At 45.6% G+C, this 19,235-nt stretch overlaps 1 protein-coding gene across 3 annotated transcripts in view; it reads left to right on the forward strand.

The window, feature by feature from the left end:
• Positions 1 to 19,235, forward strand: part of NAA35 (N-alpha-acetyltransferase 35, NatC auxiliary subunit) — a 142,400-nt gene that overhangs the window by 45,389 nt on the left and 77,776 nt on the right. For all 3 annotated transcript variants that reach the window (XM_085846162.1, XM_085846159.1, XM_085846161.1), the window contains exons 9-13: positions 2,781 to 2,824; positions 3,022 to 3,072; positions 3,649 to 3,732; positions 3,836 to 3,950; positions 12,656 to 12,834. In XM_085846162.1, the coding sequence (XP_085702288.1) occupies positions 2,781 to 2,824; positions 3,022 to 3,072; positions 3,649 to 3,732; positions 3,836 to 3,950; positions 12,656 to 12,834 (473 nt within the window). The remainder of the gene's footprint in view (positions 1 to 2,780; positions 2,825 to 3,021; positions 3,073 to 3,648; positions 3,733 to 3,835; positions 3,951 to 12,655; positions 12,835 to 19,235) is intronic.

Below are 19,235 nucleotides of genomic sequence, written 5' to 3' on the forward strand. Positions count from 1 at the left end.
GTTCGATTAATTATCGGGCGTATTCAGCCCACTACCAACCCTTTACGTGAAGCAAGATGAGGATTCAATGAAAGAAATGACGAAGCGAAGCGGGAAACAGTTCAACACAAAGCACATTTATTCGCGATGAACGGAAAGCGCACATATACAATTCCACCAAAAGCACATAGAAAAGAAAAGAAACACAATGCAATTTTACACAAAAAGCAAATGCGACAATGAAGAGCTAATACCGACTACGCGAGCACACGGCAACACTTATACAATTTTACTTCACAGACGGCGCCGACAACACATACCCAAAACCAAGGAAAAGAACACCCTCAAAGATGAGGCGGGCCTGAGGCCGAGACCGGGTCGGGCCTACCCGTCTGGTGATGAGACGCGGAGCGGCGATTGGTGCCTCAACTCCGCGGGCCTCGCGGACAGAGTCTGGTAGAGGGTGGGAAAGGGGCTCCCTTGGTCGCACTATCTCAGCGCGGGGGGAAACAGGAGGGGGTTTCTGATGCTCGGGGTATAGAGGATTTCTACTCTGCCTCGAGTCCCGCGACGAGCGTCTCCACCTCGAGCAGGTCGCGCCGTCGGCCTCCCTGGTGTGCAGCTCCCGGCACGACGCGAGCACCCCCTCGTCTGCCCTCGCCGCCTCTCCACAGCTCCGTCCCCTCCGCTCCGACTCCAACGCACACGACGACGACCAACTCCTTCTTGCTTCTTCTTCCCAACTCCACCGCCCGCGAAGTCTTCACTCTCTATTCTGCTTCTTCCCAACTCCACCGACTGCGAAGTCTTCACTCTCTATTAACTTGACTGACGAACGCGGTCGCTTATATAAGCCCCGTGGCTTCGCTCTCTCATCTTTGACCCCCTGCCTTCGACCTTTCACCTCGCTCCCCATTGGCCCGAGAAAAAGTGGGCGTGAATGCTTTTTGATCCATAAATTTGCATACAACGATCGCCCTCCAACGCCCTGGAGGCGGGGCCAAATCGCCCCTCGCTCACCGATTGGACGGAACAAAAGTGGGCGTGTGTCGTTTTTGATCCGTTTTTGAAGTGGAAAATCCGTGGTTTTGTACACGCTGTTCGGCGCGCGCCCTGCACGAGTCCAACACCGGTACCCACAAGCGGCGCAAGAACGGTGGCGATGCGACGGTTGCGAGGTGTGACGTGAAGCAGCTCCGCGGTGGGTGGTTGATGTTGTGGTTGGTGGTGGTTACAATGGTGGTTGGTCCAAAATAAAGATAATAAAAGAAAAACGGCTATCCTGAAGAGTCGCAGCACGCATGAATAACATGTATTCCCACTAGACAACGGGTTTGGGCCTAACTACACATATACTTACCGAGATATCTCACCTAAGGGACCTGAATGCTGGTTTGCGAATTTGGTAACCACAACAGTATTATACAATCATTCTAACCTAGCCATGACAGGGAACACAGGGAACGACCATCAATTGCTTTGAAGTATCATATACTTTCATTTTCAACTGGGCCTGAGGGGAAGAAACAAGTGCTGCTGTTGCTGCATTGAAGAGGAAATTGAAAGCCTAAGTCAGGTTAGTGAACACTGTGTACTTGAACTCACTTATTGATTGTATAATACATTACAAATGCTGATTTTCGAACCTATATGCCATACGTACATGTACATTATTGCTCATATCTCAGAAACTATTGGAGTGTCCATCACAAAATTTATGTGGAAGCTTCTTGACATCATAAGGTACCTCTGGGATGAATTTGAGGAAATTTGAAGGACACATTTTTGGGGGATTCACGATTGAAGTTTATATTTTGTGATAACTTTTTTTGTGGTTGGATGTAGGAAAATGTTGCCCAGACAAATTCATAGGGCATGAAAATACCTTTAAAATGACACCAAAACCAGCTCTCTAGGTGTTATACTTTTAGAGATATGGCCATTTGAATTCGCGACGTCGTGCTAATTAGTCCAAAGTTCGTTAGTCTGTATCTCACTAATTAAGAGGCTGTTAGCAAAAATATTTGAGTTATTGCCGTTTTTCATGGGTCCCAATTGGTTCCCAAAGTTTTACAAAAATCTGAGAGATGACGGCAGATTCTTTGATCATTTGACATGGAATGACCTGTATACAGTATGTACCATAGTTTGTAATCGCACTGACTCCAATCTGCTGATTCCTGAAAAATTACCGATATGGCCAAGTACTAACGTGTGCGTGCGTGCGTGTGTGCTGTTCATGAAACATAACATATTCTCTCTGCTTCTCTCTCTGTCTCTCTGTCTCCGTACGTGTCCGGAGGGTGGTTATCTCCGGATGGTGGTTATGTCCAGACGGTAATTATCTCTGGACATGTCTGGGACAGACCTTCCCCTCACGCTGCCTTCCCTTCACCCCCCCCGCACTTCCTCTTCGCTCCCCATCCCTCATCTCCCCCCCCCCCCTTAGCATCTCCATCAGTGAAGTGACGGTGGTGTTTGCTCGTGTTTAATATAACAGCTTGATTTGTATGACCTTTGTTTGAAACTGCCGGGAGTCTACGGTACATCTATGTATTTTATTTGCCTAATGTTTGAACTCTTCTTCCTTAACGATCTTTCCATGTCCTATGGCCTAAAGTCCCTTTCTTCTCCAATACTGTGAATTAAAAAAAAAAAAAATTTCCTTTCTCTTTCCCTTCCTTATCACACTATTTTGTTCATTTTTCTACCTCCTTCTTAAATCCAATCCCTCTATGTTTTTGTTCATGTAATGTGGAGATGGTTAATATATTTGAGCTTTTTCCTTGTTTTTAATTCAGGAATGTTAAAAGATGTTGAAGAGGATTTTCAGAGGAGAGTAAAAGTAAGTGCTTTACTTGTTTTGAACCACTGATGCACAGCTGGATGCTGGTGGACATCAATCTGATATGAAGCTTTTACTTTGCCCAAAATGCTGCATAAGAGACCTTTGTTCTATTTCTCGGCCCTTTTTGGAGCAAGCCTTTACTTTTTATTGTCCTGTTTATAACAAAGCTTTTAATATCATGGCTTGTCTGACAGAGCACCAGAAACAGGCAAGGAGAAGACAGAGGACCACTTATAGAATTTGAGGTTGGTTCATGAGACGTACTTGATTTTGTTTGAACAGGATGTGGTGCTTTCATGTTACATTTACACACTTGCTGAGTACTGTCATCCAAATGACTGATATTTATGTATGCAAGGATAGCCTCCAGGTATGCACACTCGTCACTGAAGCCGTCTATCCTGATTTGGAATGTCAGTGCAGCTATAAATGGTCACTCTGATATCTCGCAGGCAGGGTGACGCATCAATGTGTGAGCCGTCCCTCGGATGGACGTTAAACTGAGCGTCCCAGCTGCTTGCATTCGTTGGTGGATGTTAAATATCACATGGTGACCTGAGCGAAGAGTAGGCAAGCAATCACCAGCACCCCTGTGAAATCCCAAATTCCTGCTTTAACCTACAGGGAGCACTCACTGCATCAAGGGCACAGCTGACCCATCCCCCCTCCATTTTCACCCATCCTATCGCCAAATGGTTTTTCCTGTGTGATTTTGCGCTCATGCGATTGTGTTGGACGTGAACCCCTAAGTGGAGCAGACTTGTTTTGTAATTTCAACAGCAGGAAATCTTAAACCAGAGACATTTTGTGTGTATTTTCAGCATCAACTTTGTGTGGCAGTTTTCAGTCGAATTCGATTTACTCGGCTTTTGCTGACGGCTTTGATCACTTTTACTCGGAAGGAGGTGAGAGGTCTAGCTGCTGTTGTTAGCTTTATTGTGTGCCCTCTTTGTTGTTGTAAAGTTCACAGTTTGTTTAACGAGTGTCTATTAATTGCATGCCATGCAGATGAATGCCACAGCGGAAGTACAGAAGTTGATGGTGCAAGCAATGGATCTATTGCCAAGTATCGAAGGATCCATGGAGTTCGGAATTCAGACGCAGACAGACTCTACAAAGGGAGGTGCATGAGGTTTTCCTGCATTTAAAGCCATTTTGAGGCAATCTACATATTGTGTGCACAAAATTTGACTCTTTCCTCAACCACTCCCCGCAACCCCCCACACATTATTTTTTGTATCGAAAGACAAAGCTCATGGAAGAGCTAAAACATACAGAGCAGGATGTAACAACAAAAGGAACAGCAGGAAGAGAGTGTGGTGGGAGGAACACACTGATGGCAGGGATGAGAGAAAAGGTAGTGGGAGACTTGGAGAAAGGAGGGGTGTGGGTAAATTGAAGATAAGGGGAAGACACAGGGGGTAGATGGGTACAAAAGCAAACTTTCAGGAGGGGAAAAAAATAAACTTGGAAGGTGGTGGGCTTGTGGGGGGGGGGGTTAATGGGAGTAGTAAAGATAATGGTTTTGGATTGGGGATTATCTCCAAGATGGTGGCAAACAGCTGTCTTGAAGATCTGGAGGGGAGAATGAGAATGAAGAGTGTGTGGAAGTTGGCTCCACATGTGGGAAAGGGGAGGAACAAATGAGTCTGGGTGAGCATTGATTCTGGATTTTGGGAGTTTCACCCGAAGGGGGTTGCTGGAAAACTTCCTGTGCCATGCACAAACCTTCGAGGGGTGGGTGGGAAGGGGGGCAGACCATTGAAAGAGCAGAGGGTGCAAGATCAGAAAGGAGGCAGTAGAAGACTGAGAATACCGACCTGTCTCCAATGTGAAAGTGATAGGCCCAGACACTCAGCTTCATAACATGAGATTCCAATGATCTTGAAGGCCTTCGTTTCCATGGCATCAAGCCAAGCATGGTGTGAGGCAGGAGCACCAACCCAGAGGGAAGAGCAGTACTCCATCAAGCTATGGATGAAGGCCTTGTAGGTGGATAATAGTTCAGGTGTGCCAAGGATGCCCATTTGGAGGCCTACTTAGAAGTGAGGTTTGCCCAAGAAAGTTTGTGGCTGATAGTGAGGCCCAAAAGTCTGAACTTCTTCAAGAGGATTTTAAAGAAAGTCGATGGGAGGTTTTTACCACACGGTCCTCTCCGAGCGACAGAGTGAGAGTGTTGGATTTGTCACGATTGAAACATATTTGGAAGTGTTTAACCATTTTGTGATTCTATCAAGGTATGTAGAGAGGGAAGAGACTGCTGCCTGCCTAGTTACCTACTTAATTATTGCATATTGTTATTTTTGTGGGGTAGATGGAGGAATTTCATCGTAAAGATAGAATTGTATAGTACAGCATGGTCCGTGGACGGGTAAGAGACATCTCAATGTAAATTTAGGGGGAAAACTGTGAGCTTGAGATTGTTTACGTGTCACTACACGGGGTGGTGCTGTGTTAACTCAGGGTTTAAGGCTAGTTTCTCCCAGTATGTGATTGCACCCTGTGACCTTTTCCTGGGTTTTTGCATTTACAAAGATGGCTATAAAAAGGAACCACGTTCTTCCACCAACAACAATAACAACAGAGCGGAGTATTTCTGAACAGGAAAAACTCCCACCTTCCCAGCTTCGTACCAGCAGGCCACACCCAGAGGCTGAGGATTGGTCAGTGTGATTTTTGAGGGAGGATGATAGAGAGGAGATGGCGGTTGGGACACGCAGGATCCCTGGCTTGCTTTCCTCGGCACGGTCCAGAAGGCTGCTTGATTCTCATAGTTTGTGTTGTGTGAATTTGCACACATGTTGGAGTAAGAGGCTAGCCATTGACTGTTCGGCTTGGTCGTGAAGTTTGTGCGCTTTGGGAGAAGAAGAGTGCGTCTCTCAGGTCAAATTCGGCAGTATCCCTTGTTGGAGGATCGAAGAGGAAGACCGTGCCATTTTCTTTGAGCAGACCTGGTGCTGTGAGAGGAGTGGTGTCGGAAATTTCAATTAGGAGAAGGAGCTTTTACGACGGCTGTTTGGCGTTGGGGACTGCCCGCGCGAATTGTCTCCCGTATGTGGCCACGGAGAGCGCCTTCGGGCCATCTGGTGCGTTTCCCTCGCAGAGAGAGACTCCGTGCCATTTTTGTGTGTTTCCCGTGCAGTGGCTTCAAGGCTCGACGACTGTGAGGCTCTATAAGGTCATCTCTGCACACAAAGCTGAGTGCCGGAATAAAGGGAGGAATTTCTTTTAATTTTATCTTTCCCCTTGTCTGTTTTTGTATCTGAGTGGAGACGTCTCAAATTAGGATTTGGTTTACCTCATTTTTCATTACCTTACACTTTGATTTATTTTCGTTATCTCCCTTGATTTATGTTTATTAAATTATCATTGTTGAATTTCCTTGTGTTTGTTTACTCGTTGTGGGTTCCAGGATAAACCCGTGTGCTTCCGTTCTGGTAAGGCACCTTTGATGCGTTCTTCCCGCGCGTGCTGTAATCATCGAGAATCTTGACTGTTCGCCGCCGAATTAAAATCATTCGTCCTTCTGTCCAGGTTGGTGTTAATCGGCCTAAAATGACTATCTTTCCACCAATTTCCAACTTCACTTCTCTTTACCCTTTTTTAAATCCTATTTCCCTCAACTGCAATCTTTCCTCCTCACTCTGTATGTAATACGGAGTCCCTTTTACATCATTTACTTCAGACCTATTGGCTTTATTGCACCCATTAGCATCACATTTCTACAGCTGAGCAGTCAAACCTGGTTCGTGCTTGAATGGGAGAGATTCCTGAAAGGTTCGGGTTTGTAAGTGGAAAGATAGTTCAATTGGTCGTGAGCTCACCTCTGGGCATAAAACAGGCTGTCCCATCTGCAATTACTTTGTATACTTTAAAGATCCCATGGTACGTTTCAACACATGTTCTTGTGTCCTTGTACCCTGGCTTAACTCCCTGCCGAGATATTAGATGGGACTTGAAAGTGGATTTATATTTGCAAAAAAGACTTACAAAATATTTGGTGTAGTTAAATTACATTAACGTAAATGAGTACCAGTTTACTGGCATCCTGTGTCGGAGTGGCGACCCGTCCAGGGTTGTACCCAATAGCCAAGGAGACTGCTAAGGCAGCACCAACGCTCTGCACAGAGCATCGTCCCAATGAATGGATGGATGGATATGGTTGGTACATATGTTAAAATTACACAAGTAAATCGATGGTTTTAGTGAATGGGGTCTGGATATAACATCGTCATGGTGGTCCAAATGGCCTTTGGCTGAGTTTTCCATTGTTCCATATCTTTTTAATCCCAGAGTAAAAGTCCCATTTCACTCACAACTTTTATGGACGTGCTTTCAGTCATTCTTTTTTGTTATGTCTGTAATCTGTTCAGAACTGTTCAACCCTTATTCAAACAGGCTAGTTAGTTCCATCACCGAAGATGAACAGAGGTTATGTTTTTATCTGTCTGTCTGTCTCTGTCTGTCTGTCTGTCTGTGAGCAGGATATCTCAAAAAGTTATGAACAGATTCGGATGAAATTTGGTGGATACGTTGCGTGTTTGACGAGGACAAACTGATTTGATTTGAGTGAAGATCTGGATATGAATCCGGATACTGAAATTTTAAAGATGATTCTTCATCATTGAGAGCACCAAAAACTATATAGAGCACGAAACTCAAAATGTTATGGATGGATTCGGAAGACACTTGGTGGACACGTTGGGTGTGCGACAGGGACGAATTGTTTCGATTTTGGTGAAGATCCAGATCTGGACACGAGAATTTTTAATCTTAATTGATTTTAATCACCATTGAGAGACGGGGCCAAAAATGACATATAGCATGATATTTCAAAACGTTGCCCGGGCAGCACTCGCAGTCCGGGGTTCAGTGGCGATTCTGAAAAGCGCCCTCAGAACAAAACTCTGAGACCAACAGAGTTGAACAGCTTCGTCCATTAACTGTGATCCCTTACCGAAGCGGAGGTGGATACTTTAAGTCCTGAGAGTACATTTGTCCCATATCCTCCCCCCTGCAAAATGTGGATAACAACCAACAGCACGCCAATGCACACACACACACATGGAGAAAGAGGCACAGAGATGGAGACCATGTTTAATTTGTTATGTCATATTGTAAGAGACCTGGTGCTGCCATGTTATGAGCTTTTTTCCGTTACGATTGCATTTGGTGGCCCATCCCAAAATGTTTGTGTCGATCAGAAATCGAAAATAATTATTTCCTTCTTGACTCTACTAACCTATTTCAGTTGACTGCATAATGAAGTCCTTCCTCACCATATTCCCTTTTTAAATATTCTCCACAATTTGGGCCATTGCCCTCCAATAGATCTTTTACTTTCATATCTCCATCTTCCATCTTCCATCTTCCATTGCTTCTTGCAGGTCCTCAATCTCACCAGTTGCAATTATTTGGCGTCCATACGTTTACTTTCTCCTTGCTGTACATGCATCCTAGTGTCATTTCGTCTTTTTTTGATTGTTGTACTCGTTTTTCTGTCTGATCCATTGGTTTCTCTTCTTGTCTCTCTTGGTTGTGCTGCGACAGCATCGTTCGACGGTTTCTTGTGTGGTGATTAATTTTTGCTACATCGTCCAGTGACAATGTTTCACTGCCGTACATCATTGCCGATGTTACATTTTGAATGTAAATGTAAAATCAAAAATTTTGGAGAGAAGGGCACTTTGCCTTTCACACTTTTTCAAAAATTATCCAAATGCTGCCCATCCTGCTCTGTTACATCTCTTCAATTCTTCAGCGATCTGCATTCTTTTTCACAAGTTGGCCTCAGTAAATGTCATCGCTGCTTTCTTTAAATTTGCAATGATAATTTGAATGACTTTTGTCATCATGATTCAGCATGATTGATCTTCATTGTATTTATCTTCTGGCTCTCCATAATTAACCTCCGCCATCGAAGATCGAAGGTTACTGTTTTCACCCCTTTCTGTTTGTTTGTTTGTTTGTGAACAGTATTACGGAAAAACTCCTCGATGGATTTCGACGAAACTTGGTTGGGGGGGGGTTAGGTATGGTCCAAGGATCATGCCATTAGATTTTGGACTTGGCCCCCCCCCCCCAAAAAAAAATTGTTAGAGAGAAATTTTTTTTTTTTGCATTTCTACATGTTTTAAGTGATTTCCAACTCCCCCAAAAAATGTAGAGAATTTTTTTTTTGCATTTCTACATGTTTTAAGTGATTTCCAACCCCCCCCCCCAAAAAAAAAATTTAGAGAAAAAAAATTTTTGCAACTTTTTTTTTCAACAAAATTTCGATTTCTTTTTTTTGCATTTCTTCATGTTTTAAGTGATTTCCAACCCCCCCCCCCAAAAAAAAAATGGAGAAAAGAACTATAACTCTCAACACTGTTGACATCATATTTAATGAATAAGATACAAGGTTCACTTGAGTGACCCAGCAGTATTGGCGGCGGAGGTTTTGCACTCTCCCGAGTGCTCCCCCTCGAGTTTGCTCTTTCATCATCATGTTAGGTTCTTCAGCATCGTTTGAAATTATGATGTCATCGATAAATTGTCGGTGGTTTGTCTTTTTCTCTCGACATGTATTCTGGATTCGTACCAGCTTTGAATTGCTTTCAGTCGGGGAGTTTTTCTTGTTGTTTTTTTTTTTTCATCTTCCAGGTACCGTAAAAGTGGAAATTTTTTTGCGATGTATCAATTTTCACGTATTCCACACAACAGAGAAGCATGGATTTAACAACGTACGGATAAATTTGCCTTTGTTTTAGAGAAATAACAGTAGCAGATCACACAAAGAAAGTGCATGCTGTACACATACAGTTGCCAGTCGCGACGTAGTGAGTAGCACGCAGCATGCTTGGCCAGTACGTCTAGCGTAGGTCCACATGGTTTGCAACTACAGTGCTGTACTTCAGAGTTCACATTTCAATGTAAAATAAGTTTTGTTATTTCAAGAGTGGAAGAAGTTCAATGTTTCCCAAAACCTGCAAGCTGGGTTAAAATAGGGCTTGATGCACTTACTGTCTGTTCATGCTGCTAACGAGAAAATATTGAAGGCTGGAATTGGCGAAAGTCCTGTACTCGCTTGTGGAGACAGCGATGCCGAGGCCGGAGATTGGAATAAAAATACCCAATACCCCAAGAAACCATGAATTTACTCATCTCTGCATTCAATTCACCGTTGATTTGATATCCTGTCAGACCCAGTTAAACATTTATTTATATATATATGTATATATATATATATATATATATATATATATATATATATATATATATATATATATATATATATATATATATTTTATATGGTCAAGACTTGTGGAAAAGCAATTCCACAGAACAAATCAGGACACAACGCAACAAAGGGAACAGCAGGTGAAAGGGGAAACAACAACAACAGCAGGTGAAAGGGGAAACAACAACAACAGCAGGGTGGAGGGAGAAGTTAGTCGGGGATGGACGAACGAGGGATGCAGGAATGATGAGTGGAAAGGGAAAAAAACAAAGGGTGGACGATATGGATACACAAGCGTAATTGTATTTGACCAGTTTGTGATTTTGTCAAGGTATGAGGAGAGGGAAGAGGCTGTTGCCTATCTGTCAGAAGGATGAGAGATGACACTGCAAAGAGTGGAGTCCTCAGCAAAGAGATAAAGAGGATTTTCTGAAGAGTCAGTGAGATCATTGATGAAGATTACAAATCATATGGGGCCGAGAACACTGCCCTGAGTTACTCCAGCCTTGACAGAGAGGGGAGAAGAAAGGGTTCCTTTGAGAGCCACATGTTGACTATAAGAGTGGAGGAAGTCAGTAATCCAAGAGTGGAGTTGGACTTGGATGCCACAGGCAGACGGTTTGGAGAGCAGAGCAGGATGCCAGACTATCTAAAGCTCGAGATATTTCCAGAGGGATGGCCCTAATCTCATGTGTGATATTGAGGGCCTCCATCTCTTGTTGGGAGAGTAGAATCAGCATGTCTAAGGTAGAGTCTGAATCTGAATTGATGATCTGAGATGAGGCTGTGTGAGAAAAGGAATGTTCTTATGTCAATTGCAATGATGGATGCCATGACCTAGCTGATGATTGGAAGTACAGTAAGCTAATTGGAGTGTAGGTAAGGGAATCCGTTTTTGCGCTTTTTAATGTAATGCTGTAATGTTGACTGATTTCCAATTTCTCAGTTGGATATAGGAGACCAGACCTGAAGTATAAAAAATAATAATAATTTTTTTTAAATCGCGAATATGTGAATATGTGACGCACAAACGTCGAAGCAAGTCACACTTTATGACCCGCGAATACACGGGGTCTGCGAGTAGTGAATCGGCGAATAGTGGGGTCGGACAGTTCTTCATTTTCCCGTCGTATTTTGCAATCCATCTTTCATTGCTTCCGTATGATTTACACCAGCTTCGTAAACGTTAGTTTATAATAAAGTTTGTTTTGTTGCTTGTTTTTCTGCAGTTCTGGTTACACTGTCAGTTATTTTCTCCCTCGGTAAACATTCGCTGGGGTTTCACATGGTTAACATCGTTGAGATTGTCATGCGTCTTTGTGCCGGCTCCGCAATATTATATAACGCGCGAACACGTTTTCCTGTCCTCGGCGTGAAAATTTAATCACATGAAAATTTCCACTTCTACAGTACTTTGTAAATTGGTTTGTGACTTTGCTGTGGAGCAGCTCACCCCATCTTTGATTGCATCTCCAACCGCTTTCAATCACCAACGTCAATGGATATTTGCAGCAAAAATGGAAGAGAAGCTTGCAGTTGCACAGCCAAATATGGAGAAAAAAAAGATGTTCAGCATCACCTGCAAAGACAGAAAGACAATTACGTGAGCTAGAAACCAGACTAAGACTCACCACATCTTAAGAACAGTCGTACTTGAGAAATGGAATTGTGTTTGGACACATCAGCAGTACACCAGATAACAGAAGGACAACAGCAGTGACTGTATGGAAACCAATGGGAAGGGGTATGAGCAGTCGAGGAAGGCAACCCAAAAGGTGGAGAGAGAAGCTTGACCAGTACTTGGGAATAGTAAATTGGAATGAGAAGATTACGGCCTGGAACATTTCATATTTCCTAAGTGAGGCTTTCCTCCAGTTGTCGACTGAGAATGGCTTGCCTTTGTGGACTGAAATGATGATTATCCCCACAAAGTAACATTTTTCAACTTCTCCAAGAGCCTTTCCCCATTTTCATGCTTTTTAATGCAAACTGAATCTCATCAGTCATCACCGGTGCATTCTCTGTTTGTGATGTTTCTAATTTCTCCATTCTAGTCATATATCACGCTATTTTTGACGATACCTCAATTGTCAAAAATTGGTACCATTTTTCTCCACTTTTACGATATTGAAGTCAAATATCTTGGGCTTTTGAGCTCCTTTTCTTATCCTTTACTTTTAATTTTTTCATGTTGAAGTTTACGTCTTCTCGAATCTTCTACCTTGGAATCTCACGTAGTTAACTGTATTCAACTTTACATTTCACTCTGGTGCCTCATTTCTTTCCTATCTTCATTAACTTTTTGATATTTGTGATAACTTCTTGTTGTAGAAATTCGTTGTTGTAGATACGTTTGACGCAAATGGTGGTGGAAGACATGGTGTTATTGGAAGTAAACCACACTGATGAAAGTTGGTGAGAGTAGACCACATTGGCTACATTAAAATCTCACACAAGTCGGGAGGCATTATGATGATTTGTGAAAAAGTTCACAACTTTTGAATATTAGAACAATATGAGTGACGTATCTCAATATTTTTCAACTTCAACCTTTTTGCAACCATAATGCTCTCTAATGTTGAATGTTTGGTGTTTCATCTGTACAGATCAGCCTATCCTAATGGGGTTTGAGCCACTGGTAAATCAGAGATTGCTCCCCCCAACATTTCCACGATACGCCAAGATTATCAGTCGAAAGGACACCATGGAGTACCTACGCAGTCTAGTGGAAAGGATTGGAGCTTTATGTGAAGTCACGAACCTCACCAGCTTTCACAGCATACTGGTATGAGCTGGAACTCTCCATATGAATGCATGCATACATACATACATACATACACTCACACTATGTAAATTAGAACACCGACTTCAGTATACTGTCAGCCAATGAGAAAGCTGAACTTAAGCGCTACGCCCATTCATGGGCAATTGTACAGTTCAAAATCGGATCAGCACCAAAGCCAGAGAGGAACAAGGCCAATCCATTAACACATTCTGCAATGTGTTGCTCTAACTTAATGTGTGATCAAGTTCGAACAACACATTGCATAACATGATAAAGTGTTGAAAAATCTTATACACGACTGCCTTCAGATAAAACTTTTTGGTTGTTGGTAGTTTCCACCGGCATAGTGTTCAAGTGTAAGATGACACCAGCTGATTAAATTCCACATGGTTATGTCCTTTTTGGTATGTGGATCTGTGACACCACAACAGTTGAAGGCTGAATATGTGTGCACTGTCAGACCCCGACATCCGCAGTCCTGCTATTCGTGGACCCAGATTGTTCGCGGACTCCGCGTGTTTGCAGGTCATAAAGTTTGACCTCTTTCTACATCCACGCTTTGCGTATTCGCATTTTTAAAATTTATTTTTAATTTTTTTTTTTTACGCTTCTGGACTGGTCGATATCCATCACCGATAATATTAGTTCAACCTGGGAATTCATCCACAGAAAACTGCTCTCTTTTATGCACACTCATCCTATCTCGTATTCAGTTATCATACCCATCCTAACGCTCTTGGTTCTCTGAATCCTGTGATGAAGCTGTTGCTTTAAAACAACTGTCATTCTTCCCCTGAAAGTAAATCCGACCGAAGGCAGCCTCAGATCATTCCACAAAGCTTGTAACAAGTGTGTGTCGACCCTCAGGAGAGCCAGAAAACATCTGTCCAATCTTATGAATGATCTTTCAGACTAGTCTCCTTCCTCCAAAACCTCTTGGCATCTTGTGAAGTCCATCTCTGGTGTATGCTTCCCCTTCCATCCCTTTCCTCACTTCCAATGGCACCACGGCCGACTCCGCTCATGAGAAGGCTGAATGCCTCAATTCTGAGTTTGCTTCACAATCTTGTGTCCCCATTCCCCCTCTCTGTTCCCATCCTTCCCAGTCATACACAAGTGCTCCTGAATTCTGTGTCTTTTGCACCTGAAAAGGGGAAAAAGATTCTGGCAACCCTTGACTCTGACTCTGATACCAGGGGTGAAGATACGTCGAGGGATCTTTCAGGGAGACAGCCTTTCGCCCCTCATGTTTTGCTTGGTCGGGACCCACTGAGCAACCTCATTAATGAGCAAGGATATGGATATATCTTTTTTATTGTTTTTTGTATCCATTGTCAAGGCTCGTATGAGAGCTAACACACAACGCACAGCAAGGGGGGGGGGGCATGAGACAAGAGGGGGTGGGAGAGGGGAGAACAAAACAGTGGGGAAAAGACACCAGGAGATCTGTGGAAGGGAGAGGGATGGGGTGGGGAACACGGGGTATACAAAATGGATGTTACAGGGACTTTCAGGAAGGAAAGCAGGGGACCTGAAGTAGGTGAGTTTGGGGTGGATTACGGGGAAGAAAAGATCAATGTTTTGGATGGGGGAAGACAAGAGGTGGTGGTGAACAGCTGTTTTGAAGGCTTTGAGGGAAGAATGGGATTGAAGAGAGTGTGCGAGTTTATTCCAAAGGCGGGAAAAAAGAGGATGACATCAAATAAGAGAACGCCCAATGAAACAAGAAAGGGACACATCTACTGTGCATGAATGATTTTAAACTCTGTACAAAACGATGAAAAATTGGCAGAACAAGTCAAATTTGTGAAACAGTAATCTGATGACATTCAAATGGAATTTGGCTTAGATAAGTGTTCCAAGTGCACATTCATACAAGGCAGACCAACAAAAATGGACAACATAAAAATTGACACAAATACAACACAGGAACTGGACAACAAAGCATCATATATATATATATATATATATATATATATATATATATATATATATATATATATATATATGTATATATATATATATATATGTGTGTATATATATATGTATATATATATGTATATATATATATGTATATATATATGTGTATATATATGTGTATATATATATGTATATATATATGTGTATATATATATGTGTATATATATATGTATATATGTATATATATATATATATATATATGTATATGTATATATATATATTGTTGTGGTTACCAGATTCGCAAACCACCATTCAGGTCCCTTAGGTGAGGTATCTCGGTAAGTGCATGTGTAGTTAGGCCCAAACCCGTTGTCTAGTGGGAATACATGTCATTTATACGTGCTGCGACTCTTCAGGATAGCCGTTTTTCTTTTACTATCTTTATTTTGGACCAACCGCCATGATCACAACCACAACATCAACCACCGACCACAACCACCGCTTCACCACAACCGCCACGACCTTTACCGTCACAACTCGCCACCATCGCATCACCGTCATCTCGCGCCACTCATGGGCACCGATGCTGGACTCGTGTAGGGCGCACGTTGAACAGCGTGTACAAAATCACGGATTTTCTGCTTCAAAAACGGATCAAAAACGACACACGCCCACTTTTTGCCGTCCAATCGGTGAGCGAGGGGCGAATTGGCCCCGCCCCCAGGGCGATCGATATATGCAAATTTGTGGATCAAAAAGCCTTCACGCCCACTTTTTCTCGGGCCTATGGGGAGCGAGGTGAAAGGTCAAAGGGAGGGGGTCAAAGGCGAAGTTACGGGGGGATAAAAGGACGGTGTTCGTCAGTCAGAAAGAGTCGGAACGTGAGAGTCAGCAAAACGAGAGTCGGAGTCAGCAAAAAGGGAACGAAGAGTCAGAAGAGAGTCGCAAACAAGAACGGGTCGGAGAGTCAAGAAGAGGAGAGTCGGAAGCAGAGGGTCAAGACTTCGCGGGCGGTGGAGCTGCTCGTCGTGTGCGGTGGAGTCGGAACGGAGGGGACGGAGCTGTGGAAAGGCGGCGACACCAGACGAGGGGGTGCTCGCGTCGTGCAGGAAGCTGCACCCGAGGGAGGCCGACAGCGCGACCTGGCCGAGGTGGAGACGCTCGTCGCACATAATAAAGATCCTCTATACCCCGAGCATCAGCAACCCCTCCTGTTTCCCCCGCGCTGAGATAGTGCGACCAAGGGGGCCCCGTTCCCACCCCCCTGCCAGGCACTGTCCGCGAGGCCCGCGGGTTGCGGGGCCATCGCCGCTCCGCGTCTCATCACCAGACGGGTAGGCCCGACCCGGTCTCGGCCTCAGGCCTGCCCCATTCTTGGGGGATTTCTTTTCCTTGGTTTTGGGTATGTGTTGTCGGCGCCGTCTGTGAAGTAGAATTGTATAAGTGTTGCCGTGTGCTCGGTAGTCGGTATTAGCTCTGCACTGTGTTTTCACTTTTATGTTTGCTTTTTGTGTAAATGGAATTGTGTTTTCTTTTTTTGTGTGCATTTGGTGGAATTGTATTTGTGTGCTTTCCGTTCGTCGCGAATAAATGTGCTTTATTGTTGAACTGTTCTCCCGCTTCGCTTCGTCATTTCTTTCTTTGAATCCCCATCTTGCTTCACGTAAAGGGTTGGTAGTGGGCTGAATACGCCCGATAATTAATCAAACCGTCGAGGTCGACGATAACACCGCTCGGTTATTCTGATAGTACGGAACGGGTCGCTTAAGTGGCCCGTGTCCGAAGTCGACCTGCGGCGAGGTGCGATCGCCCGGTCTACCCTCCGCGTGGGTACTTAGGTAGTTCGAATTTGGCGAGCAACCCTATCCCACGCGGGGGCTGATTGGCTCGATCGCGGTGAGACCGAAAGGTCCACCCGTGACTGGTTCCCGGCGTTAGTCCGAGAGGGTCACGACTGGATTGTCCGTCCGGTGGGCGACGTGCCGCGATTCGAGTTACGTGGCCGTCAGCACGCCGGCGGGCGCGAAGACCGCAACACTGGTGTCAGGAGTGGGATACAAATTCATCGCCCTCCTCGCGGCACTGGTATCGGAGAACAGGAAAACGGGCTCTCCTGTCTCCGGCTAAATTTACGGGAATCGGTCCAGGGGTGAGAGAAGCGACCCCCGATTCCCTCCAAATTACGAGCGAGCAAATTAACCCTTCACGAGAAGCAAGATGGCGTCTCAAGGCGAGCGGGAGCCGGGGGTATTAGAAATGTATATGTGTAATAATGTAGAGTCCATGGTCCAGGATGGAATCCCCGAGCAGGAAATGTTGATTGTGCAGGAACACGGACTCGCCCAACTGAACCCAGGGCCCGAGGTGGGTGCGGCAGCGGCCGCGGTGTATGACACCTCCCCCCCTCTCCACCAAGACCCTTCCCCAACCCCTGCCGAAACGGCTCACTTGAGTGCATCCGACATGGCCCAGCTATTCACCATGCTGGCACAAATGAATGCAGAAATAAAAAGCATGAACGAAAAGATTGATGCGAGTACACAGCAAATGAGGGAAGAAACGAAAAAGCTGCGGGGTGAGACGCAGAACATGGGCCGATGCCTGCAGGCGGGCATGAAGGCCGTTAGCAGGGAACTCGGAATGGCGACTCCACGTGTGGGAGCAAACGAGCTGGAAGGGGGTGCAACGGCTGACAGGCCCGCGGTGGAGGCGGGTAAGGAAAAAGTAATTCGGGAGACAAGAGACGAGGTGAAAGTAATTGCGAGGGAGAGAAAAGAACAATTAATACGGAGAGCAAGGATGAGGTACGCGGAGATCGTGAAAGAGCAAGGAGTGAAAAACAGGGAAGGACGGGAGCGACTTAAAGAGAAAGCAAGGTTGACCTACATAAAGATAAGGGAAAGACGCCAGAAAGAAGCAGAGACCAATAAACACGATGAAGACGGGGTAAGTGACGCACACACACACACGGAGGTAGTGGAGGATAATGGGGGTGAGCTCGCGGAGCGTGCAGAGACCCAGTGCGAGCACCTGGATGGCCTCCTCCAGGAACAAGGGGAGGGAGTATGCCCCCTTGAGGCGAGTCACGACCAGGTGAGTTCGGTCGTGCTTTGCGAGGTTGAGGGGACGAGTGCTGTGGACGGGTGCACGGAGAGCTTGGGGGGTATAGAGGCCCCGGAGACCCTTGTGGGGACTCGAATCCCCAGTGTGGTTGTCCCTGTGTGTGTGGTGCAAGGTGTGAGTGCGTCCCCGTGTGTGGAAGCGACCCCGTGTGTGAGTGGTGTGGTGGCGATGGTGCCGGAGTACGTGCTTCCCAGCACGCCGTGTGTGGATGAGGCACCGTGTATGGAAGAGGCCGTGTGTGTGAGTGAAACGGCCAGTATGAGTGAGGAACCGCGGGTGAGTGCCCCCGCGTGTGTGGATGAGGCACCGCGGTTAAGTGCCCCCGCGTGTATGAGTGAGGGACGGTGTGTGGATGAGGCACAGCGGTTGAGTGCCCTCGCGTGTGTGGGTGAGGCACCGCGGCTGAGTTCCCCCGCGCGAGTGAATGGAGCACCACGTGTGAGTAGTATGGTTTGTGTGAGTAGTGAGGCACGCGTGAGTGAACGGCCGTGTGCAAGGTCGCTGTGTGCCAGGGAGACCGTGTGTGTGAGAGAGCGGTATGAGAGGGAGATGTCGGTTGGCATGCGGGAGCACGCAGCCGCGTCTCCCCGTGTGAATGTGATGGAGTGGACTGTGTGCGTCGTAACACGCAGGTATGCGTGTGTGGAATGGAGACGGAGACGGCGACAGAGGAGAGAAAGCCGAGTAGCGGCTGTAGTTGTTTCGAGGACCGTGCCGGGTTCACCCAGCAGTGAGCACGAGGTTCGTGCTGTGCAACGCACGAGACCACCACGTGCTCGCTTGCGAGAGTGAAGTCCCGGTCCGGAAACGCACGCGGTGGATTTGCCGATCCCGCGGACGGACAAAGTTTAGGCAGGTAAACGGATTTGGACCGGACGGGTTCTCAACGCGATCGTGTGTGTTAAGCTCCAACGGGCAAAGCACATGTGTTCGCGTGGGGAACCCCTCGAGACGTGGTGCTTGTTTTTTTTTTTTATGCGCACGGTGACGTCATGGCTGCACGTGGGGTTGGAATCCGGCAGGAGGGGTATCTCTGCCGGATGGCACCGTCCAAGGAGGGACGAGGAACACGTGCAGCTGCATGACGTCACGGACAGGTGCAAAGTGCGTGAGCTCTGAGTTGCCGCGCAGGTGCTGCGCATGAAAAAAAAAAAAAGGAAAAAGCAAGCCTCACTTTCGGGTGCACAGGATTCCTGGGCAAGGGGTAAAGACCCCCTTACCTGGGCACAGGATGAAAACTAGTTAGGGGGAAGGGTTAGCTTAGTTAGACCGACTTCATGGGGCAGGGGTAAGTCCTCATGGAGTCCGTGGAATGGATTAGTTAGAGGGATTGTAGCCAGATTTAGGTTGGGAAATAA

This window comes from Eptatretus burgeri, chromosome 11 (genome assembly GCF_056783735.1).
Source record: "Eptatretus burgeri isolate ZD-2024b chromosome 11, Ebu_testis_v1, whole genome shotgun sequence".
NCBI classification, from domain to species: domain Eukaryota; kingdom Metazoa; phylum Chordata; class Myxini; order Myxiniformes; family Myxinidae; genus Eptatretus; species Eptatretus burgeri.